The sequence below is a fragment of the Acanthochromis polyacanthus genome, chromosome 8 (genome assembly GCF_021347895.1).
Source record: "Acanthochromis polyacanthus isolate Apoly-LR-REF ecotype Palm Island chromosome 8, KAUST_Apoly_ChrSc, whole genome shotgun sequence".
Lineage (NCBI taxonomy): Eukaryota > Metazoa > Chordata > Actinopteri > Pomacentridae > Acanthochromis > Acanthochromis polyacanthus.
The window spans coordinates 33167868-33193815 of NC_067120.1; the positions used below are offsets into that span (position 1 = coordinate 33167868).

General features: G+C 39.2%; 1 protein-coding gene across 2 annotated transcripts in view; it reads left to right on the forward strand.

Annotated features, from left to right (window-relative positions):
* Positions 1–25948, forward strand: part of st3gal2 (ST3 beta-galactoside alpha-2,3-sialyltransferase 2) — a 106995-nt gene that overhangs the window by 54911 nt on the left and 26136 nt on the right. For both annotated transcript variants that reach the window (XM_051951479.1, XM_051951480.1), the window contains exon 3: positions 13401–15661. In XM_051951479.1, coding sequence (XP_051807439.1) covers positions 15233–15661 — 429 coding nt within the window. In that variant the 5' untranslated portion in view covers positions 13401–15232. The remainder of the gene's footprint in view (positions 1–13400; positions 15662–25948) is intronic.

Here is a 25948-nt window from a genome sequence, read left to right on the forward strand (position 1 = left end):
ATTACAACATCATTACAGTGTAGTGTTTAGTAAGATTTTTTTAACAGTCTGAACTCCAAGCAGTTACTAGCCTTTGTGTTTTTGCACTGGTCACATTTTTACTCACCGTAGGCTCATTTTTCACTGCAATATAAAGTCCTGCACCTCTAATAGAAACAGAACAACCATGACTAGAAGTGGAGAGAACTCAATAATAGCGTTTAGGCAGTGACAGTTATTTTACAAAAATCATGGAAAAAACATGGAATTAATATGTAGTAAGACATCCACTTTAAGTGACCAGAACATTCCACAGCAGATTCCCTCCTTAGATAACAACGAAACTCTCTCTACCAAAGACCTAAGTAAACAGCCAAAGTGCTTTTTTTATGACCAGAGAGAGACCTGCGTCATTTCAGAGACATCTGTACCATTCACCAGGACACCTGATTCATGTTTATGACGACCTCTGACATTGCTTAAGAGACTCCTTTTTTTTTGCAGGCTATCACTATTCCTGTATTGAATTGGGACATGTATGCTTTCATGTAGTTCTAACTTCACATACAGACCCTTTTTTCAGAGTACTGTTAACATCTTTAAATTTGATTACCATTCAAATGTTTGTGGTCCACACCGACAGAACTGCTTTGATGAACTAAGTGTCCTCACAGCTGGACCTCTGCTGCTCTCCCGGTCTGCCATCAGATAAGCAGGGTCATAAATATTCTAATGACCTGCTTCTCACCTCTGCAAAAAGACACTCAGCCTGTTTGTTGCTCAGAAGGACACTCTTTCTAAAATCCTGCTTCTGACGTTTATTTTGCGATTTTGAAGATATTAAAGTTGAAATAATAAGTTGTTATACATGTTAGTCCAACTCCGACGTCTCTAGCATGTTTCTGTCCTGAGATATTAATTCTGGAAAGTTTATTGTCTGCCTGACCCATCTCTTCCACAGTTCAACATTGCCCCCTATTGACGTCGGAATGCCATGACATTATCGAGGTTTTCACGGTATTAACTATAAAAACTTTGCTTTATCCAGGTTTCAAAGAAGTGAAAACTGTTTTATTCTGCCTTGTATGAATGTATGTTACCATGTCTTCACTGTGATACATATAACAACCATTAGAATGCACACGAACATATAAATATAAACTAGAACTCACATATTCTTAGACTAGCTTGTATAATCAGTTTATTTTATCTTTGATCGGTTAAAATATATTGTAAGGATCATGGAGGAGTAAACAGATCATTCTTTTTGCGCGTTTTAATATTTTTAATCATTATTTGATCCGGTTTCATCTCTCCCCTCTGAGCCCAAGGAGGTTCCTCCTTCAGATTCAAAGGAATGCGCGCCTCAGCCGACACTTCCACGCCCCTTCTCAGAGAAAACCCTTAAAACCAGCCATTTTACGTTGCTCGCTCTCTTCCGCTCTTCCGCTCTTACGCCTCTTACGCTCTTACTCTTACGCTCTCTTCTTACTAACTTGCTTACAGAAACTAAGTTCGAGCAGTTCTTTTGTTCTTTCTTTGGCGCCTTTCACTATCTTTTGTCCTCTTTATTCTAAGTTTATCCTGGTAGCAGGGCTGGCCTTTGCTAACCACGACTCTTAATCATTTTTCTTTTAAATCAAAGAATAGATATCTTCGCTCACTATTTAAACAAATGAAGTCCATTTTTATTTGACGACAATTATTTTTAATTAAGAACTAATTTGATTCCGTTTTCACGGCTCCGACAGTTTTTTTTAGCGGCTCTTTATTCATCTGTTCTCCAGCCAAAACTGCTGATCGAGACAAAACAAGAGCCTGCGGTTTTATTTTGTTATCAAGCTATTTTTCGGTCAAGTCAACCCCAGAGAAGGACGAACGTTCCTGCGTTCTCCCCACCATCGGCTGAGATCCACCCAGCTGGCCCGAACCGAACCAGAGGCGCTCCACAACTCCCAAGACGGCAGGACGCTAAGACGTTGCCATAGCGACAGACTTCATGACTCGGGGATCCGCCGAGGATTGAAGTTCCGTTCAAGACGCAACGTGGTCCCAGCCGGAACGAATTCTGAGCGACCCGTTCTTCAACAAAGTAAGCCAGCAAACGCATCGGTGTGATCTGAATTATTGGGTTGACGTCTCAAAAATAACTTGAAATCTTACTTAAATAGCTTCCAAAATCTTCCTTTTAATAACTCCGTTTAGTCACCTATCAGTCGTTCATTTTTCCAAATTATTAATCATCTCGTCATACCTTCAGCGATCTGATTACTCAGTCCATAATCCTAGTAAGAAATGCAAATCTGAATAATTAACGCACGCACGCACGCACACACACACACACACACACACCCATCTATCATCACCTACACACACACACACACACACACACACACACACACACACACACACACACACCCATTATACTTATTACTGTATTAATCACTGTTTTGTTATTAGTTTTAGTCAATAAATATCTTTCATTTAAACCACAATTACAGTCTCTTTTGCGTTTATATGTGTTGACTGGGGTCAATGTTTTTCGAGGATTCTCGACATTCAGATATTAGACTGATTAACTAATCAAAATTTTCAATCCATTAATAATATTTTTTTATTAAGATGGATTAATAATTTCCCAGTAAATAGACTGGGTGGTGCCCCGATTAATAAACTATCAACGAGTGCAGACTTATTAAATTAACGTTTAATAAGGCAATATCGCTACAAATATGAGTATGTTTCCCAATACCTACAGGTGGGAAATAACAGTAGCTCTCCATACTAGAGACTTTTTACTGCTTACATTTTTAATCAGTTTCATTACACTGCCTGCAGTTCAACCGAAAAGTCATCAATTTTAGCCACATCACGGTTAGTTGCAGTTGAGTTACCATGTGCTTCATGGTTGTGCCAAAGGGGAAGGTGTTTTTTTGTTTTTTATAGAATCGTTTAAGTGCAAATTGTATATTTTTGACACATTTTTGAATGAGACACGTAGAATAAAGTAAATTTAATGACATATTTGAATTTTTGTCACGACTGTTGGCCTTAGCTGCATCATTAACGGCTTCTTGGTTTTGAGTTTTTTATAGAATGTTTGTATCACAAACAGATTATTTTTTGAGAATTTTTACACAAAACATTCAAGCAGATATCACAACTTTCACCTTAGATTTGGTTAATTTCCCCATTGGAGCTGTACGTCTCAGATGATTAGTTCAAGGGCTGTCAGAAAGCTGAAAATCTTACACTTCTTTCTGTTTTTGCAGATTTTGTCTCAGATAAATGGTGTGATTTTGGCAGTTTTTTTACAGAAAGGTAGCCTAGCCATGCAACACCCATGTTTCTGACAGCACAAGGGTCTAGGGAAGCTCGACAGGGAGGGAGGCGGGCTAAAAGGTTGTCTATCAAATCCCTCTGCAGCAATTGGGTAGGTATACAACCAATCAACGCAATGAATAGGCTGACGTAGTTCCGAGAGCACCGGCGGATTGTGGCTAAGTCCCATTAGCTTCCCAACCAGCGGAGCCGCGGAGCCAACTGGTATATTAAGGATTTGCCATATCCTGTCGGCATAAGTCCAAATACGTCTTTCTTCTCAATTAAACACTTCAGTGCCGTCCTTTGTTTATCTTTCAAGTTGAATTTTAGCTTCAAATCTTTAAGGGCTGTGGCCAAAGCCGAGTCGAAAGATAACTGTTTATTGTGCGCCGGTTGTTTCTGTCAGAATGGTCACGCCTCTGTCATCACTTCGTTACGCCCGCCTTCTGACTCTACACTTCATGGTGATTGGTCCGGCCAGTTTTAGGAGAATCCAGCCTCGAGCCTTATGGAGGGTAACTAGACCCACCCTGGCAGACAATTAAATTCGTTGCCGTGGGTTGTCTAGCGCGGCTAGGCTAACAGAAAGGTGGAATGAATTTCAAACTCAACAGCAGGGTTTGAGATGTAGAGGATTAAATGGGAGGAAAGAATGAGACTATTTTCTGCAGCAGATTAATGTAGATTTCACGCACCAGTGAGTTTTCTTGTACCAATTCTCATGATTGCCAACTTTTTTCTTGTGCAACAATTTTCTAATTTGTTCATTTAAATTTCTACTGAACAAACCTGCAAAATAAATAATATTCCAGCACAGATACATGTACTTTTTAGTGCTAATTATCAAACGCTAGCAACAAAAGCTCGGCCTGGTTTTGCTGGTGTTGGCACCTCCGCTGCACTGCCAGACTGGCCTCATTCAAATGAATGAGAGCGGCTGCATTTTTTCACACAGGGCTTAAGTTGATGTGAATGTAGCCTTTGTCTTTGTGGACGACAAAGGATGGCACAGAAATAATCTATAGTGAGTTTCAACACAGGCAATTCATTTTCGTGTAATCGGTTCGTGCTGGATTTGAGCTTTTCATTGGATTTGTTGACTTGCTTGAGGAAAAATATAGACTTTTTTATCCTCTAAATGGTGTAATCTGCCATTCCTGGATGCTTCTCTGAAAGGATTTTTTGTCAGCAATGAGTTTGTGAGCAATTAGGATGGCAGAACTTGATTTACGTACGCTTGTTTGTTGTGTTTTCATGGAATGCAGAACTGTCAGTGATGATAAAGTCCAGATTTACGGTTCTTCTACACTGAAATGTGGAGTGAAGCTTCTGAATCTGGCCGAGGCTTTGCAGAGTGAACGCCTGAAATCCGTCTGCATGGGGATAAATTTGTACTCGAGTGTTGCTCAGTCATTAGTTGTCTTCACCTCGAGGACGACCGAGGTGAGACTGACTAGACCGAGTTCACTCAACAGGAGGCACAGCGAGAGAAAAGATTGAACATTTCCACCGCTTGTTCGCAGCCATTGTTACAGAAAGCGGGCTGGCAGGAGGCGTCGGGTGATAATTGCTAGCTGTAAAAATGTGATGGCATCAAACTTGTAGGGATTTGACAGGACAATAGGTACGCCTAAAGCAGAAAACGGAGAGAGAGCGAACCTCGGGGACGTGGGGGAGCTGATTGGCAGTTTAAAGCGGCGGGCTCTTGTTAAAAGTTGGACAAAAATCAATGCGGCAGAAGTGTTGAATTCAGGAGGAAGAGCAGCAAAGAGAGAATATAAACCGCAGTTCAGGTTCTGAGAGCTGTTCCAGAGGTGTGCAAATGCATGAACACGTAGGCAGGTGATGTGCCTGATCGACAAACATGTTAGATGTGAGCTGCAGCGCGTAGATCCACCGTGTTGACCTGCATAGCAACGAGCCGCATGCAGCAGAAATGTGCATTTATGCAGCGAAAACTTGACGCAATGAATCATTTAGCAGACAATTTCACTGACAGCTGTGTGGACTGTGACGGAGGTTACGGATAAAAATACAAATACTGACAGCTGTTTCCCCAACAGCTGCCGCATCAACAGTTATCCTCGTTTGTCTTCTCCTTTCTCAAATATGGGTAATGAATACAATAAATAATGCTCTCAGTAGCATTGGGAGCATTTTTTATTAAAACCAAAGGAGCAGAGGCGAACTTCATGCTCAACTTAATTGTATCCCCTGGCTTCAGCGGTAAACGGGAGGAATGCTAACGAGCCGTCGCACAGAATTTGGAAAATGAATAAAAAACGGATCGAAACACGTGGAAAAGCCAGCCAGGAAAGTTTGTACTGTAAATCCAGCACTTGTTAAAACTCAGATTGTGTGAATCTGTGGGTTCTTTTTTTGGCTCTCTGCACTCCAAACCCCATCGGTAGGTTCGAAAGTCAAGCTAATTTTTTGAAAAATCCCCAAAAATTACACCATTTATCAGAGCAAGATACAATGTAGGATTTCCAACCTTATGATCGTTCTTGAGCCTATCGTGTATGGCAGTTGATTTCACAGAGAATTTAGAAGCATGAATTACTTCATAGCAGCACACAAGACTACCTTGATCATTACGTCAAGTAGCAACTAATTTGATAATCAATCGGTCTGAAATCTAAATTCTCCCGTTTCAGTTACTTAAATGGAAATATTTTCTGGTTAATTTACTAATTTTTGACAGTGAACTGGGAGATTTTGTTTCAAATGAACTACATCTAAACTTAAAATCATGATGTTTCATCAAAATGCCTTCAATCTACATGTATCATTGATAAATATTCTAAAAATATACAGATTGCTCCAGCTAGATTCTGTAAAAAACTAAAAAAAAATTCACTCTGTGGCACATTTTTGGAGCCATAAGTGGCTCAGTTGCGACCAAAAGTCACCTGACAGAAAATCTGAGACTTTCCAGCTGAACTGCAGGCAGTGTATGGAAACAAATGAATAATGAAAGTAGTAAAATATCTACAGATATAGAGACGCAATTTTTTTCAGTATTGCTAACAACTGTTGGCACAAAGGGAAAATGCTGTATATGTCAATTCAAAAATTTTGGGACTTTTCGGCTGAACTGCAGGCTGTTTATTCACCGAACAGAGGGAAGACAAGTATAGAAAGAAGTTGAAAATGTAAGTACTAGTATTGGTAACTCCTGTAGGCACTTGAAGAAATGTTGTACAAGTTGATTCTTTGCTAAATTTTTCAATTTTTGCCAAGTAAATAAGAAATTCCACTTAATTTTTTCCTTTTTCCATATGATTTATGGCATTACAGTTGTGTCATTCTGCACAAAATACCTTTCTGCACTACTTCTGACTCTAGCCATGGTGGTAATGTTTCCATACCGGCGCAGGACTTTAAATGTCAGTGAAAAATGAGCCTGCAGTGAGTAAAAGGGATCAAACAACGCCCATCAAACTGCCTCAGAAGGTTCGTGCACTTTTATATCACCTGCAGTTACATTTATCGACCTACGAACCACTGCAATGTTCCGACATTGCAGACGTGTCTGGTTTATACAGTAAATGCAGAATTTAAACATAAAGAAGAAACAAATGTATCAGCTGCAGCCAGGCGAAGTCTGTCCCAGTTCAGCAGCATTGATTAGACAGGTCAAGGTTGGGGACTCGGCGGTCCGTGTTGCTGTAACAACCCTGCATCGCTTGCTGGCTGCCATGGCGATGCATCAAAAATAGAAATAATAGTTTGTTGCCGGGTGGGTGTGTTGGTAGGTTGGGAGCATGAAAGAGAGGCAGAATGTCTTCACGGCGTAATTAGGCAGCACATCTTTGTGACTAGAGCAGGAGATACCAGGATATGATTTAATACTGAGATACTTATTAAGAATTTGTGGCAGATTTATGCTTATTCTTATTTACAAATAGACCACAGTGAGGTTTTAATTATAGAGCTGCATGTAATTCCTGCTTTTAATCCACAAAAAGCTGAGTGCATGCAAATGTTTTGTCCGACTGACCTTGAAAAAACGAAGAAAATATTAGTTTTACTTGGTTTTTACTGCCCTCCGTGTTCCCCCGTTGTTTTAACCTGTGCATTTGTTTACACTCGACTGTCACCAACAGTTTAGCCGACACGGTGCCAGAATAAACTGCAGGATTTTCACCACTAGCTTTAAGACGCCTCAGGCTGTTACTGTCCTCACACTCACACACACACAACTGCCAACAGTAAACAAGGAGAAGTAAAGTTTTACGCTTTTGTCAACAGAATTTCTCACCACTGAGTAACTGGATTTGCACTATATCGCCTGTTACAGGTGAAGGTAGTGATTCTGATACAGTTTATATTCAAAGTGAGTCAACCAGCAGCTGTTTGTTGTGTGTGTGAGTGCTGAAAAACAAAATCCAGGGTTCATGCACACTTCTGAATCTGTAAATAATGTGTTGTCTGACTCACTGGATGTAGCATGCAGGTAGAAGCCAATGTTCATTTAAGGCAGCTTTGAGAGATTCAGTTTTCTTCACTACGAAAATCAACAACAACCTACGACACTGAAGGTTTGAAGTGTTGCTGAGAGTCTGATTGTGCAGTGACGCAGCCATGCTAGTTTTATTTGGTGGATTATTAATTTAAGTCTCATTTTTCATAATCCTGCATGCAAATGTTCTAACAAAACTATTACACTTGTCACTATTTTGCTTTGTTTAGCTTCGCCCACGACAACTATGATTAGTTTAAAGAAATACAAACAAGCTAGAGCGTTTTTTCCTCCTCGTGAGCTTGTTGCTGCTCAAGCACTGGACAGGAGGGGATGAATGACTTTCTGTAACCCTGTTCTGAATGTTTAATATTTGTTGAAGAACAAAGTTTGTTAGCAAAACCCAAGCATTTATGTTTTGTTTTTTTTTTTACTGTTAGAAATTAGCAGCTGACTGATTTTGGCTAATTACCACATCTGACATTCAGCATTATTGTGATTATCGGTACTGTTATCTCATTTGTAAACCGATTCCTGATAAAATACATTAATTTAAAATTAGAATTGAATAGAACAGAATAGCCTTTATTGTCATCCTATATAAAAATTGTACAACGAAACTGGTGGGAGCATCTTCTTATTGTGCACTTAAATAATAGGAATATTCAGTATGCATGACAAAATAAAAGCAGTAAATAGAAAGAACAATTAAAGTCTGCATGTATACGCACTCATGTTGCACTGTCCCATAACTGACCAAAAGAAAAATTGTCCAGAAGTATCTGTGCTGGCTTGTCCTGTGAGTTTAAAAGCCTAATTGTCTATGGATAATTTAAATCTGATCCTGAAGCCTCTCACTATCTGTAGTCACTAAAGTCCCGCCCACCCCACTATCTGATTGGCTACATGTCATGTAACAACCAATCAACACTGAAAGATTAAAGATGAAAAGTTTTCTTCTGACAAAGTGCATGTAAATCATAAATAATGAAAACCATTTCAACAAAGTTTAATGTTGAAGTCTGTGTTGTTTTAAGTTTTTACGCAAAGAGTTTCATTTTTACTGCTAAATATGGATGTCGATCACGTTGATTCGTAAAAATTGGTACTGAATTCAGCCAAAAAAACACCGTCAGTCCACTCTTAGTTTTAATCATGCAGTTTTATTTATTTATGATATTTTATTGCTTCTTCACATTCCTACTCCAGCATCTGAGTATTCTTAATAATTAAACATTCATTCATTGTTCTTTGAAACAGTCGCTCACGTTATTATACTACTATATGATCAATATATTAAATAGTCTTAAAGTGTCAATAACCAAAAATCATTTCCAGAATAATATATCATTCAACAAAAATAGTCATAGTGACAGGCCAATTGCTGAATAATACAAAGTACAGTACAGAACGTGGATGTGTGAAATATTTAGTAGTAGACTTCATCAATCAGTTGTCAGCTATTAAAGTGTTACCAACTACTGTGATAGTCAATTAATTGGTTTGATACTTTTTAAAGAAAGAAAAAGCCCAACTTATTTGATTTCAGCTTCTTAAATGTGAATATGTTTCGTTTTTGGCTGTAATTTGAACATCTTTGGGATATCAGGACATCATTTTAGAATTTGGAAACATAAATTTCACAATTTTCTGCCATTTTATATTAAAAAAAAAAAACCCTCAACAATTCATGGAGAAACCAATCAACATTCATCAACGACAAAAGCAACAGATGGTGTCTTTTTTGACGTGGGGTTTGCTACCTTTCTCTTTTCCCTGATGATTTCCTCATCCGATTTGTGTTTTTCCTGAATTTAAATAGCTCATTTGAGGCACCAGTCCTGTGTGTTTATTATAATTTTCATCTGTTTACAGCACAAATCTACTCAAGAGTCTAAAAGCTCCACCAAAATCCCCTGCAGTGATTATTCAGTCACTAATCTTTTTGTTGAGCTGATGACATAAGGGAGTTTAAGTCATATTTCCTCATACAGCCTCCTTCTTCTGCGGACAAATCAACATTTCAGTTCTAAATTAGATTTTTTTTCTCTTAACTAATGTTCCACGTTCATCAGCAGCAGAAAACCCCCGAAAAAAACAAAAAATACTCTATCGCGCTTTTTCTTTCACAGACACAAGTGCAATGTGTCAGAACAACCTGACATTAAATCTTAATTAGTCTCTCGCTTGTCTAAAATGGAAAAAAAAAAAAAAAAAGCATCGCAAAGTTCTGCAACCTGACGGGATGTATGATGGTCCGTCGCAGCAGCAATAAACACAGCAGACAGCAGATATGACAGCAGTTTGTATGGAGACTCTGTTTCTCTGCTTAGTATTCTGCCCCGGCTCCTCCAATCTGTATGCTGTCAGTCTGCTTCAGCATTCCCAATTCAGTCGAGTGACATTTTGATATTTATTCGGCACCAATCAACCCCCACATACAAACAGGAGAGATCACGAGTTTCATTTTTTGTGTTTTTTTCCTTTCTTTTACACCCATGTTTCCCCCTTTACCCGCTATGATGGACGGCTTGAAAGACAAACTGAGCAAGACAGATGAAAAGAGGAAAGAGAAATGTTTAAAATGGTAATAAAAAGGGAAGTAACAGGTGAAAGTAGAAGAGCAGAAACCAAGAAAATCTGCAAATACTAACAGAAAGTGAAGAAAAGCTGGTTTAGACTGAGAGGAAATGAAAACAAAGAAGACTTAAGATGTTAATGGGACGAAATGGCACTTTATCTTTTATCTTATTTTCTCTGTTTCTGAAAGTTTTCTACAAATCAGACCAGCAATAATTGTGAGAATTATTCAGTCTGAGTGTTAAAAAAAAAACAGAAGTCTTCTTTGGTTTCAGAGTCTTAAATATGAATATTTTCTCATTTCTTTACTCGTTTATCACAGTGAATTGAATGATTTGAATGTTTTAGATCGTTATCTTTGCAAACTAATTAACATTTTGCACCATTTTCTGACATTTTATGGTCCAAAAGACTCATCAGCAATCAAGAAAAAACCTTAATTTTCTGATTCCAGAGTCTTAAACTTGAATATTATCTGGCTTCTTTACTTGTTTATGGCAGTGAACTGAACTTTACTGGTTTCCTGCAGGTTGTCTACAAATCAGACCTACTATGATGATTATCATTCAGCCTTAATTCTTTGGTTTCAGCTTCCTAAATTTGAATATTTTCTAATTTCTTTACTCGATGACAGTGAACTGAGCGTTTCATGTGCTTGAGATCATCACCTTTGCAGTTGGAAAACACTACTGGATGTTTTTCACCATTTTCTGGTCCAGAAAACTTGTCAGCAATCAAGAAAAAGTCTAAATTCTCTGATTTAAGCTTCCCAAATGTGAATATTTTCTGGTTTCTTTACTCATTTTTGACAGTAAACCGAACATCTTTGGGATATCAGGATGTCATCTTGGCCACAGGAAAACAATAATCGCCTGTTTTTGACCTTTCTCTGATATGTTATAGACCAAAAAACTTGTCAGCAATCAAGAAAAAGTCTTTGCTTTCTGATTTCGGCCTCTTAAATTTGAAAAGGACAAAACAAGACGTGATCTTGGCCATTGGGAATCATTGGTCAAAATCTTTTACTAGTTGCTGATATTTCATTCCCCAAAAACTAGTCAGCAAATGAGAAAAAGTCTAAATTCTCTGGTTCCAGCTCCCTAAATGTGAATATTTTCTGGGTTCTTTATTTATTTTTGACAGTAAATTCGACATCTTTAGGGTCTCAGGACATCATCTTGATTGTTGTGAAGCACTAATCGATATTTTTCACCTTTTTCTGACATTTTATAGATGACAACAACTTGTCAGCAATGGAAAATTTTTTAATATTTATGGCATGTTTGCTTATTTCTGATGGTAAACTGGACGTTTTTGGGTTGTGGACAAAACAAGACGTCTTCTTGGCGGCTGGGAAACATTAATCAACATTTTTCAGTTTTTTCTGATAGTTTATAGACTAAAAAACTAGTCTGGAATTGAGAAAAATCAACAAATGGTGTATCCTTCACCTGGCTGGCTTGAGCAGAGCTGCTTCAGACTGAGAGGAAATGAAAACTAAGAGGGTCAAAGAGAAAGATTAAAGATGATGATGTGCTCAAGGAGTTTAATGGGACAAAATGGCATTTTGTCTTTTATCTCTTTGTGTGTCTGAAGGTTTTCTACAAATCACACCAACTATTTTGATAATTAGTCAGATTGAGTGACTCGTTTAAAGAAAAAAAACTTTCTATTTTCAGCCTCTTAAATTTGAATATTTTCTGATTTCTACACTTATTTATTACATTGAACTCAACGTTTTTGGGTTGTGAACTAATCAAGGTAGACTATCGCCAGAATCCCCTACAGTGATTATTCAGTCACTAATCTTTTTGTTGAGCTGATGACATAAGGGAGTTTAAGTCATATTTCCTCACACAGCCTCTTCAATCTAAGGATAAATCAACCCTGCAGTTTTAAATTAGATTTTTTTTTCTTCAAATAATGTTCCAAGTTATGTCTCTCTTAGCTGTCAGGAAACACAAATCAACCTTTTTCTGACGTTTTGGAGACCCAAAAAACTAGTCGGGAATCGAGAAAATCAGCAGCAGACAGTGTATTCTTTACCTGATGTTGGCTTAAGGAGAGCTACTTTAGACTGAGAGGAAATGAAAAGTAAGAGGGTCAAAGAGGAAGATTAAAGATGTCATTGCGCTCAGTGAAGTTAATGGTACTAAATGGCATTTTGTGTCATCGCTTTCTCTGCGTTTCTGCAGGTTTTCTACAAATCAGACTTATTGTTTTGATAACTAGTCAGTTTGAGTGATTTGTTTAAAAAGAAACGCCTTCATTCTGTGGTTTCAGAGGACTAAATTTGAATATTTTCTGGTTTCTTTTCTCATTTATGACATTGAGCTGAATATTTTCAGCTTGTGGACAAAACAAGGTGTCTTCCTAGCTGTTGGGAAACACAAATCAACCTTTTTCTGACATTTCAGAGACCAAAAAAACAGTCAGGAATGGAGAAAATCAATAGCAACGGGTGGTGTTTTCCTTATCTGGTGTTGGCTTGGGGAGAACTACTTTAGACTGAGAGGAAATGAAAACTACGAGGGTCAAAGAGGAAGATTAAAGATGTCAATGTGCTCAGTGAAGCTAATGGTACTAAATGGCATTTTGTCCACTATCTGGTTCTCTCCGTTTCTACTGTTTGTTTTTAACAGAAAAGGCCAACTGCTTTGATAATTAATCTGAGTGCTTTGTTTAAAGCACCTTAGATTTGAATGCGTTGCATTTTCTTTACTTGTTTATGAGTTAAGTGAACATTCTGAACGTTTGAGAATGTTGTTTTGGTCGTTGGACGTTTTTCACCATTTTCTGACATTTTATAGACCCAGAAGTAGTCAGCAAGTGAGAAAATTTATCAACAGATTAATCGACAATGAAAGTACACAAGACAAAGGAACAGCAATGTAAGGGTGTATTTCTTTTTCCTAACTGGCTTGAGGAGAGCTGCTTAAGACTGAGAGAGAATGAAACTCAAGAGGGTCAAAGAGGAAGATTAAACATGTCACTGTGCTCAAGGAAGCTAATGGTACTAAATTACATTTTGTCTTTCTCTGTGTCTCTGCAGGTTTTCCACTGAACAAACAGCCAGAAATCCTGGATTGGTGCACAAACACACGGACGGTCAGCTGAAATAATTCAGAATTGGAGGTGATGTTTTTCCTTTTGGGACACTTGCATATCAAAAACGAGCAGCTAGTGCAGTAAAACCCCCCGAGGTTTAGCGGTATGTGTGCATACAGGTGAGCTAAGCAGGCGTCTGCAGGGCGTGGGATGAACATGGGCGGGGCAGAGAGTTGGCATAAAGTGGGCACTGCAGGGGTCCTACCCTCGGATTACAGTTTAGCAGATTAGAGCTAAGCAGCAGTCACCTTAAGCTCGGCAGCCTCATGAAACAGGTGCCGGCGGACAGAAGGGCGTGCCCAAACACATCCACGCGCACTCACAGGCTGACACAGCTGCAGCAACACAATTAAATTAGTGCATCTGGCAGACGGTGTGTGAACCGAGTTAACACATATCAAATTACATGCACACACACACACACACACACTCATGCTGTGGGCTGCAGGACAGATGCTTCCCCCACCCTTCCTCCCGACGTCCTCTCAAAGCCAGCTGGAGAGAAGATGAGATTTGGGGCTGATTGGTTTTGTCTTTTTTTTTAATCGCTCCATGAGCCTTTCGCTCCATCCGCCACTCTCGGCCTTCTTCCTCGGTGCAACCGGATAAATCTTAAAAATCTTTCATCTTTTGGACGGATGTCAAACAATCTGATGCTTTAAACTCCTCCTCCTCCCACGTGCTTTTTTATCTTTTTACTCTCTGTTGGAGCAGGGATGGACAAGTCGGCTGCAGCACCGATATTTACACAGTCATGAAACCTTCTATCTTTGTCGCATTTTTTTTCTTTAAAATTTCATCATTCACTGAAAAGAATTGAAACTTTCTCTACTAAAGTTTGAGAACTTTGAGAAGATAAAGCAGTGCCTCGGTGCAATAGCCAGACAATCTACTGAAAGGATTGAGAGAGAAAAAAGGAAAGACCTTGAATCTGGGTGAGGTGAACCTCAACAGCAAGACATAAAGACAACGAGAAAAAATAAAGAGAAACCACAGAGGACGGAGGAGCCGTGCAGAGAAGGAGAAAAGAAAAGGAAGAGGAGTTTTTTTTGTTTAAGGATGGCTAGAGCGGTGATGGAACACCCTTCAGGCCAGACCTCCTCCCTTCCTCTCCTACTCCTCCCTTCTTCCCTCCCTCTCCACTAGTCTGCCAGATTTTTTTTTTTATTTTTTGGCTACGTCGCTTCAGTGCAAAGAGAGAAAGGAAGGCGAGCGTCGGAGCTGAACGCCAGATGACTCAGAAAACGAGAAAAGACCTGCTGCATCCAGCCGTTGGATTTCACCGAGGATGCAGCTAATCAGACGAAAGCAGGGAGGGAAAAAGTGAGAGAGGGAAAGTTGTAAAGTTAGAGCAAAATAAAACAAAAAAAGGGGGAGGAGAGATCAGCTCACACCGAAAGGAGTTCGGAAGCTACAGCTGTGAGTGATTCAGCTGCAACTCCTGAGTGAGTCGGAGCATCGCTGAGCTCGACTGAGAAGCAAATTGACTCTGAAACGCCGTCGAGCATCAGTGCGAGTTTGATTTAGATCGTGTGTCGTGTGGGGTCGTCCCCAGTCACGCTGACCAGGCCTTGGTGGTGGTGGTTGCGTGGAGGCAGCGGAGGAGGAGAAGGTGGTGGTGGGCTGGGGACAGTGGCAGGCCCAGGGGTGGGAGCATGGCCGTGGGGGGGCCGCATCCCGTCCTCCACCCTGCACCGGGACAGGCGCTGGGGCTGGGGGTCCTGGAGCGGGGGTCCGTCCAGGGGAGCGCCCAGACTCTCCGAGCTCAGGCCCTGGATGAGCGGAGGGGTCGTGGTGGGTGGAGGAGGTAGCGCAGGGGTGGGAAATGGCGGCGGAGGTCCAGGGGCGGAGAAGGGAGTCAAGGTGAGATGCTCCCGTAGGATCTGGGTTCTACTCGGCTCCCTGGTCCTCGTCTTCCTCACCTCACTCTTCCTGTCAGTGTCGCTGCGAGGGGGCGTCGGGTTCAACTACCTGGAGCCGCCTGGGTGGGAGGAGTCGAGGCGGGTGAAGCTGGTGCCGAGCTACGTGGGCGCTCACCGGCTGTCGCCTCCAGACGCCCCCCAGCAGAAGACCTGCGCCTGCCCTCGGTGTGTCGGAGACCCCGGCGTCTCCGACTGGTTCGACGAGAACTACGACCCGGACATCTCACCCGTCTGGACCAGAGACAACGTCCAGCTGCCCTCTGATGTCTACTACTGGTGGGTGGTAAGTACCAGCTTTATTGAATTATTTAACTTGCTTGATGACTAAATGGTTTTATTTCAAACTCCATGAAAATACGGCGTATGCCATCAAAACACAGATCCATACAGTCAAACGCTGGCTGATCCTAATATGAATTTCTCACCAAACTTCAATGCAAAGTTGTGTTTGGTGCTAACTAGTGTCCTTCTGGTTCATCTGGCTTACTGAGTTTTTTTCAGCTTGATGGAGCCCTTTTTGGTTGCTGAAATGCATAAAGCCAACACATGGTAATTATTTTAACATTTTGACCAGACGGATTAAAAAAAAAAAAAAAATCAACAAACATGGAACCTGCATGATTTGGAGTAAAATGTTGAAACTATGAAGGAAAAACTGTGTCAGAGTTGCAAAATTGATCAAAAAAAATTACTAATTTTGACCCAATTTAAGCTGGAGGTCACGTTTTTTCAACACCTTAATCTTTAGCTCTGGCTGTTATCCTCAGACATAACAGAATTTTAAACTTGGTGACTGGATGTTTCTCACCAAAATGCTCTTTGGGTGTTGCAGTTAACTTACACCGAAAGGTTTTTTTTTTTGCACACAGGCTCATAGCTTAGTCTTCTTGTTAAGAAACAGATGGTCTAATGGTCTCATGCAGTTCTTAATCTTCTGTACCTCCGATTTAACAGCTAATCCAATTCAAACAAGTTCTCCGATTGTGAGTCGATTCAAATTAACAGGATTTTTACCTCCATTGTTCAAGACAATTTGAGAATCTGCGTCTAATATGTGACGAGGTTATTAGTTTTAGGAAATACACTCATTCTCCTTAGTTTGCCCGAATGTCACTCGTTTACCAAATTATTCCTGCAAGCGCCTCTATAGCTGACTGATTAGCAGGTTTTATCTTGTTTATTTGCTCCCAGTTAAGTAATGTCTCATAATCTCTTGTAAAAACCCATTACAGACTAATCAACAGATTAATTATTGAGCTTTTGAACTGTTATTTGAACTTTGGAATAAGCCCTTTGAGTTGATTGCACTGCCTCCAGCCCTGATGCTCAGCTAGGCTAATTAGCTTTAGCTAAATACTGAACATATGGTTTGTCCACGCAATGTTTGGTTAGAATGTTATGTTAAGTGTCATACTGTAACTTTACCCAATGTAGATTTTTCCATGTCTAAAAGTGATTTTATTTGATAAATTTGGAACCTCTTCGGTATTAAATTGGTTAAAGGTAGTTTATATTTGCAGAATTATCTTAATCATTATAATCATGACGCAAATTGCTGCAGTCTGTCTGAGCTTTTATCTCAGTGTTCCAGGTTGGAGGTTCTTGATCAGAGTGGGAATTAATGTGTAATGCTTTTTTCAAACTACCGCTGCAAAAAAATTGTCACAACTCAACAATCAAATTTTGTTCAGCTGGTTCAATTACTCATTTTGAAGTAAAATTTACATTTTGCATTACTCACAGTAAATCTGCAGACTATGATTATCTGATGCATTATCCCTAACTTCACTGATCTATATTAACCCTCTAAAACTCCAGAATTTTGGAGGCGTTTTTTCTTTCCTGTCACCTTGATACGCGCTCATTTTTCACTGCAAAAAAGTCCTGCACCTCTATGGAAACCGTACAACCATGGAGGAAAGAGAATTTAAAAAATGTCTTTTGTGCACTTTAACCAAGTTATAGCATCTTTTTTTTTTAAAATACAGAAAGTACATTTCTTTCATTATTTATTTGTACATGAAATAAGAAATCAAATAAAATTAAAATTAAAAGTGACAGGAAGTGTTACCAATATTGGGAAAAGGGTAAATCTACATACACCCTGTGCCAAATTATTAGGCAAGTAGGTTTTTTGGCCAAAACATAGTCTTAGAAATAGGTCTGGGCCTTCCCACTTTTAAATAGTCTTCTCCTACGCTGACTTTGCATTTGTCAAACATCATTTCAAATTATATTCCATTTAAAGCAAGAAAATCACCACATATGTCAAAAGTGCATGTGCCAAATTATTAGGCAAGTTTTAGCTTTCATCAAAATGGGACAAAAAAAGGACTTAACGGCTACAGAAAAGAGCCAAATAGTTCAGTTGCTGTCAGAAAAACGTACTCCCAATAAAATTGCCAAGAAATTGGGAAGAGATACTAGGACCTTCAAAAAGTATATCAAAAACAGTCAAGATGGCAGAAAAAAGCGAGTTGAAAAGAAAAGAAGAACGTTATCATCAAAGGAGCTGAGAAGAATTAAGCGAGAAGCAGCCAGACGATCACTGGCATGAAGTTCTACAATCTTTAAAAGCTGTGACTTACCTGAAGTTCCTAGAAGTACCAGATGCCGCATCCTAAGAGAGTACGGAACAGTCAAGAAATCACCCAAACAGCCTCCACTCAACAAGAACCACAAAGAAAAATAGTTGGAATGGGTAAAACAACATCTAAAGACCAACTTCTGGGATGGTGCGTTGTCCTGCATCAGAATGACAGCCTTTTTGAAAGAAGCAGGCTTCTTGTTGAACCATTGTTTGAACAGGGCGTTGCTGAGTAGCTCGCAGTATGTCTCAGAGTTCATTTTTACCCCTTCTGGAGCTCAAAAGGGACCCACAACTTCATATTTAATAAGTCCTGCCCAAACCATGACACAACCGCCACCTTGCTGCCGCTGTAAACGTCGTGGGGTTTCCTGTCCATTGGCCACCCGTCCTCTTGCCCAGCCATCAGGGCCATCCAAGGTGACTCATCTCGTCTGTCCATAAAACATGCGTGAAGTTGGTCTTTAAATGTTGTTTTGCCCATTCCAACCATTTTTCTTTGTGGTTTTTCTTGAGTGGGGGCTGTTTTGGGTGATTTCTTGACTGTTCCGTACTCTCTTAGGATGCGGCATCTGGTACTTCTAGGAACTTCAGGTAAGTCACAGCTTTTAAAGATGGTAGAACTTCATGCCAGTGATCGTCTGGCTGCTTCTCGCTTAATTCTTCTCAGCTCCTTTGATGATAACGTTCTTCTTTTCTTTTCAACTCACTTTTTTCTGTCATCTTTACTGTTTTTGATATACTTTTTGATGGTCCTAGTATCTCTTTCCAATTTCTTGGCAATTTTATTGGGAGTACGTTTTTCTGACAGCAACTGAACTATTTGGCTCTTTTCTGTAGCCGGTAAGTCCTTTTTTTTTTGTCCCATTTTGATGAAAGCTAAAACTTGCCTAATAATTTGGCACATGCACTTTTGACATACGTGGTGATTTTCTTGCATTAAATGTAATATAATTTGAAATGATGTCTGACAAATGCAAAGTCAGCGTAGGAGAAGAATATTTAAAAGTGGGAAGGCCTGGACTTATTTCTAAGACTATGTTTTGGCCAAAAAACCTACTTGCCTAATAATTTGGCACAGGGTGTACTATAGATATTTTATTACTTAAATTTTTAAACACTGCCTGCAGTTCAGCCAAGATCTGCTGAATTTCTCACATGTGACTGTTGGTTGCAGCTGAGTCAATTATGACTTACTGCTTGCATGAAGGATTGCGGAATTTTTAGATTTTGACAATATTTGATCGATGTATCCTTGGCAGATTTTTGAATGAGACGTGTACAAAAATTGGATTTTGAGAAATACATTTTAAGCCTAGATTTGGTTCATTATCCAACAGAACTACACAAACAAGCAGTTTAAGGACCATCAGAAAGTTAAAAATTTGACAATTCTCTGTTTTTACAGTTCCTGACTTCGCTAAATGGTTTAATTTTGGCAGTTTGTACAAAAATACACTGAGCCTTTAGTGGGTTTTAGGGTTCAGAGGTTTAAATATCTCTAACTTCATTGATATTCATTAAACATAACGCAATAATAAGATTACATATTCTACATTATCTAATCAGTCTCGACAGTGTTTGGAGCTCCATCAAACACTTTCTATTTGTGTGCGCGACTCAAAGGGGGGCAGCCAGTTACACGGGAGATATAAGTTTATTAGGACACCGACATAAGTGGGTGTAATACATCATAATCACATCCTCCTCATCCCTCCTCATCGCTGAGCCAACCAATCCCCCTCAAACAAGAACTACATGCTCCTCATGTCTTCCTGCCAGTCATGTGTCATGGTGCTCATGTCGGGAAGTGAAACAAACAGGGATGGCCACCGGGTTTTCCTTAAACTGCCACAGAGTAATGAGTAAAGAAACTCAAATGAATCCGTCTTCCAAGAGAGAGAGACGGGAGGCACTTAATTAAAGAGTCGTTGCCCTGTGTTAGCGTGTCAGGATTCATCTTTTTTGGCGTTTTCCTACTTAAATCTAAGAATAAATGTGCCTGTGTGTGTGGCGCTTCCAGTTTGGTGTCCTTCACCGGCTGCTTCAAAGCCGGATCCTCAGTCCAGCTCTGAAATGGCAGAAAACTGCAAACACAGGCCAACAGCTGCCAAGTCATTAGGTCACACTGCAACAGAGAGGTGATGAACTGGGAGAGGGGAAATAAATGAGAGGCAGAAAAGACGTAGAGCAGCAGTGGACGGGGGAGGTTGAAAATAAAATAAAGCAGAGACAGAGGCAACACAAGCGATAGGAAAAAGAGAGGGAGGATTTATAGACTTACAATTAAAGCAGAACAATAGGAAGGTTGGGCTGAAAACGAGAACAATATGGAACAAGAGGATAATAAAATGAACTAAAGAATAAAACTAGACGATTCTGCTTCCCTAGAGCATCTTAAGACTAAGATGATCATAAAAAAACATCTTTGAGCGTCTAAAGACGCATGGATTCTGCAGGAATAATCGTAAACTGCAGATTTCATTCCAGTTTTTATTGCTCTTCGTTTTTAGGCCTGTGAACACTGATGTTTTGTGTGGCATTTGGTTTTAACCCGCCGAGAGAACACAAAAATGGCTTCTGTGATGTTTGACAGAGTTACAATGTCATAAAGTGTAAAGAAAGAGGAAAAGCTGAATTTCTTTTGGGTTGCACAGTGGGTCAGTGGTTAGCACCGTTGCCTCGAAGCTAGAAGAAATCCGGTTTACGTCCCGGCCTTGCTGGGATCCTTCTGCATGGAGTTTGCATGTTTTCTCTGTGCACGCATGGGCTTCCTCCCACAGTCCAAAAACATGCAGAGGTTAATTGGTGACTGAATTGTCTAGGTGTGACTGTGATTGTTTGTCTCTATGTGTAGTCCTGTGATGGACTGGTGTCCTCTGCTTTCACCCTAAGTCAGCTGGGATAGACTCCAGGCCCCCTGTGACCCTAATGAGGATTAAGCGGAGTATAGATTATGGATGGATGGATTAATTTCTTCTGTTTTACAAAAATTAAAAAACATGTAATCAACATGTACAATATTTCCCAAGTGTCCATGTGTGTTAAAAATACTGGCAAAAAGATGGCTCTACATACGTTATAATTTACTACTTATAATCTTATTTGTTTCTGTACTGTTTCCTATCTGCTCAGTGTAAACACTGCCTGCAGTTCAGATGAAAAAATCCTTAATTTTTGACTCTTGACTGTTGGTTGCAGTGGAGTCAGTCATGGCTTAACAGTGGCACCAAGGAGTGCAGAATTTCTTTCTTTTTTGCAACATTGGGATAAAGTAAACAGTTCTTTGCTGAATTCGTAATGAGACGTAGAAAAATATAATTTGTCATAAATGCAATCATTTTAAACTTAGATTTGGTTAATTTTCTGATGACATCACAGAAAAGTAGCTCAAGAACTGAAAATCTGACAATTTTTTTTCTGTTTTCACAGCTTCTGGGTCTGATAAATTGAGTAATTTTGATGATTTAAAATAAACACATTTTTACATTTTAATTTTTGTCTCCATACTGTCTCCTGTGTGTAAACATATCCTGCAGTTCAACACAGTTTGGTCAAAACTGAGTCACTCATTGCTTCATGCTTGTGAAGAGTAGTGCAAAATTTTCTGCTTTGTACAGAATATAGTCATAGAAAAGGTGGATTTTTGGTGAATTGCTTTAAGTGAGCCATAAAGCGTATAACTTGATTTTGATTGAATACAATAATACAATAACTTTATTAATCCCCAAAGGGAAATTCAACTGTCTGGAGTCTCATCTGTTTACTTTAGAATAAATAATCTAAATGCTGATGGTAAAGATTTTCTGACTTTCTGTCCTGCAGCGCATAATCGCAAATATGAAAAAAAAAAACATGCAAATATCATAATTGTAAGCTTTGATACACAGCTTGCAGTACGTCCAAAAATTTGAATTTTTGTCATGCGGCCGTTTCTCGCTGCTAAATCGCTCATGGCCCCATGGTTACGCAGAGGAGCACAGAATTTTTTATTTTTTCACAGAATCCGGTCAGTACACACACTTTATTTTTAACACATTTTTAAATTATCATGTCGAAAGAAGGGACTTTGATGAAATACCACCATTTCAATCTTAGATTTGGTTCCATTTTTCAACAGAACAGTGCATTTCTTGAGCAGCTCAAGAGCAGTAATTGAAAATTGGCCATTATTTCTGTCTTCTGGTTCAGTTTCTGGCTGTGATAAATGGTGTAATTTTGCCATTTCAAAAAAAATAAAATAAAATCACCATGCCTGTCAAACCTGCCAGCGGGTTCGGAGATGCTTATATTTGAGAAATGAAACTACACGGAAAAACACACACAAATTAACTGAACAACTGCTCTGCGAATTCGATCTGCCAGTTTTCTCGTACACACAAACGCCTCCACATGCAAACACAGTTTGGATATCAGTCGACCAGCCTGCAGACACAGATATGTAGTATACATCATGTCTATCCATCCAGCAATTACAGCTCCTCCTGCCAAGCTCCTCTGAACTGTCAAACACGTCTGCTGGAGTTCTGTTTACAGCCGCTTGTATGTAGTTCGTGAGATAAATAAATCCCTGCAGCCGACACACAGCAGCAGCAGCAGGATCCACATGTGCGTCTCCACTGTGTGCGTTACGTTTGCAGCAGAGCAGCTGTTTCCTCCATAATTATTTATAATCGTTCATTACATGGGCCTGTTGATGTGATCGGTAATCATCGAACTGGATCAGACACTCAGCTTACTTCTCTACTTACTGCTGCTGATATGTGAGCCGTCATGGTTTCAGAGAGATGAAAAATTAAAGGAAAACTCAATTTAAAGTGTCTTCAGTGCACCCCGGCATTGATTTTCTAGGTTGTTTTTTTAAAAAACAATTCTGGAAATATGAACACCATTTATTCCAAAAGATATTCCCTCATTTGGTGCTTTGATGATGGTAATAGACACGTCTTTCTAAAATCTTGCTCAGTTGTTCAGCTGGGTTGAGATCTGCTGATTGTGAAGGCTAAAGCATCTGATTCACATCATTTTTATGCTCTTCAAACCATTCAGTGACCCCTCAAGTCCATCTGATGGGGGCATTATCATCCTGGAAGAGACCACTACCATCAATGGAAGGTTTCATCACAGCATAAAGTGGATGTCTCTGAACAACTTCGCATTGATTTGCAGGGACCAAAAATAGCCTGTAGGGATCAAGCATTCAGGTTTATTTATTTATTTTTTTATTATATTATTATAGATTCATCAATGCTTTTGCTCTTGTGGTACAACTTGTCATACTTGCAAAAATAACTTTTGTCATGTTTGTGACCAAGTATTTCATATTCTGTATGTTTTTGTTTGTATTATTGCAGCTACATGTGGTTCACTAGTTGACTTCTGCATTATCACTTTTTTGTTTGTTTTTGCACAAACGTGATTTTTCATGATAGCTTCAAATTATTGTCTCACTTCAGCTCATCCATAATTAGAGACTATTTAATCTACCTGTCCAATTTTGCAAGATTTACAAATTCAAAGACAACTAGTGATATTTTCTGAATGATATGTAGCTGCGTGTCACAATAATACAAAACAAAACACATAAAATACTTTGTAAACATAAAACACTAGACTTAGGCTTAAGTTAAGTAAGGTGATTTAAATCTTAAAAAGTTATTTTGTTGGACTTAACTAACAGATTGAGCAGGTTTGAGAAGTTGTACCACAAAAACAAAATGTTCTGTAGTTTCAAAATATAGATAATTCGTACAGAAATTACACAAAAACTACGTGCTAAATCTGCTTCTTACTAAAGTTTATGCCTACAAAGTAGGATCAGAAAATGAAAAATATTTGAAAAAAATGCAACATGATGAAAAACAATTGTGAACATTTCAGGCTTTTATCTTTAATAGTTCCTGAGATATTGTTTTTCAAAAAGCCAAAAAAACATGCTTAAAAATGGGCAACTTAAAAAAAAATGTATGTCAGAGACTATTTGGTATATCAAGCTAAAATTTCCCAAATATCTTTAAAATATCCTGATTTTATGCAATAAAACATGTAAGCAAATCAGACATGGTTGAGGAGAAACTGTTCTGAAAATAAAACATTTAAGAGCAGTTTAACTGTGTTTTAGCAGAGTTGTAGGTGAACTGGTGAGCTTGGTTATAAGAGGGAGGCTAGGTGCTTGGTTAAAAATGGGAGGCGAAGGCTTCATAGATTTGCACATCTGGATGTAGAGTCACATCTAAACCGTTTAAAGGCAGGAAGAGATGTGAAGACAACTTGATGTTTCAACTGTTTGTCTCTTCAAGCACCAACCGATCTTAAGAAGTTCCAATGAGTTGTTTTTGGAATTTTTTCTGCGCAGAAGTGCTTGTAGAAGCTCTCATGATTTAGGATTGAATGAAACAGAGCCCGGGGCTATAAAGCTGCCCGTCTCTGCAAGCCGGATAAACAGGGCGGCGTCTGCAGACTTTCAAAGGAATGAATGTAAACTCTCTTCATGGGCGTTTATTTTCAAGTTCTCCCTGTTCCCTCATTAATCCAAACTCAATTGTCCTGATACATTTCGTCCATTTTCACAGCAGCGGAGCTGCGAGGTGAGCTGCTGTTGATGTTAATGGACGTCATTCTGTCCACTCTCCAAAAGCCACAAAGCATTTTTTAGTGGCGCCGCACTTACATGATGTGCGTTTAATTACACACCTTCATTTCGCTTCATTTACCGTTGGGAGCTGCTGTAACAGGCTTTAAAAAATGTCACTCTCCTGTGTGTCTATCTATGAATTAGGCCTCGATCAGCTCCTGCTGGCTTTTAAATGAGGATTTACTGACCTTTCCTTACAGCAACTGCAGAATATCTTTGACATTGCAGTCAGCAGATCTCCAGCACTCGAATCAATAAATCCATTTTAACTAAACATGAGTTAATGGATGGCAGAGAGCAAGAGGAATAATGGATCGGCCTCTGGGTTGTGTTTCTCACCGTTATTGTGGGGTTTTTTTCAATGTAAAAGGTGAGTAGGAGGTCCAGTGTTTGCTTTTGGGAATCAGAAGACAGAATAAAAGGTTGTTTCCTGGTAAAGACTTTCTCAAAAACAGACATCAGTGATTCAAAGAGGCTCCACGGTCCATTACTGCTTCTTCTGAGAGGATATTCTTTACTTGAGAGTGCTCTAATATGGAAAGCTGATGTAACCAAACCAAATGGCAAAATAATCCGCTTTTTTTAATTGTTTGTCTTCTTCCATGTCTTGATTTTCTTATTTTTTAATTTCTTTCTGTCCGAGTCCAATCAGGCAACTCTGCGAAGGAAATGAAAACAAACGATTATGTGCACGCGTGATTGCAGTATTTGCTGTTCAATCAAAGCTTAATGTGTTATTGTGCTCTCCTGCCTCAGGAGAGGAAGCGTTAAATGAAAGACAACAGTTTGAGGAATTGTTTTGCTGTTCACAACTTGAATGCTGTTGTAGCTTTGTTCAAACATTTTCTCACTGAGGATTAGAAACACTCAACCACCAGTTTTCTACTGATTAAAGAAGCCGACGTTCCACTGGTTGCTTTGATTCTTTGAAAAATCGCTCCGGGTGATTTTCAATAACTCATTTAATCTTTTTGAGGCAGAAAAATTGCTTGCACTGATTGGATTCTGGGATTTGTTTGCCGTTTGTGAAACCTTGATTTAGTTTGTCCTTGCTTGGAAAATAACAGCGGGTTTCAAACTGTTATTTTTCAACTTTCAAACACTCCTTGTGGTGAAAATCAAGGTTTTTATCCTTGTTAGAATGTTCATATTGTGTTTATTTCAAATGTAGAAACTTTTTAAAATCATACACTATGGGTATTTACAATGGTGTCTGTAAATTTTTGAAGATAATTAAATCTCACCCACTTTCTTTGCAATTAGCGGCTGTTTGAATGACCATATCTGAGAAACTATTAAAGGTAATAGCTTGATATCTTCACAGCTATTTCTCATCATGTCACTGATTC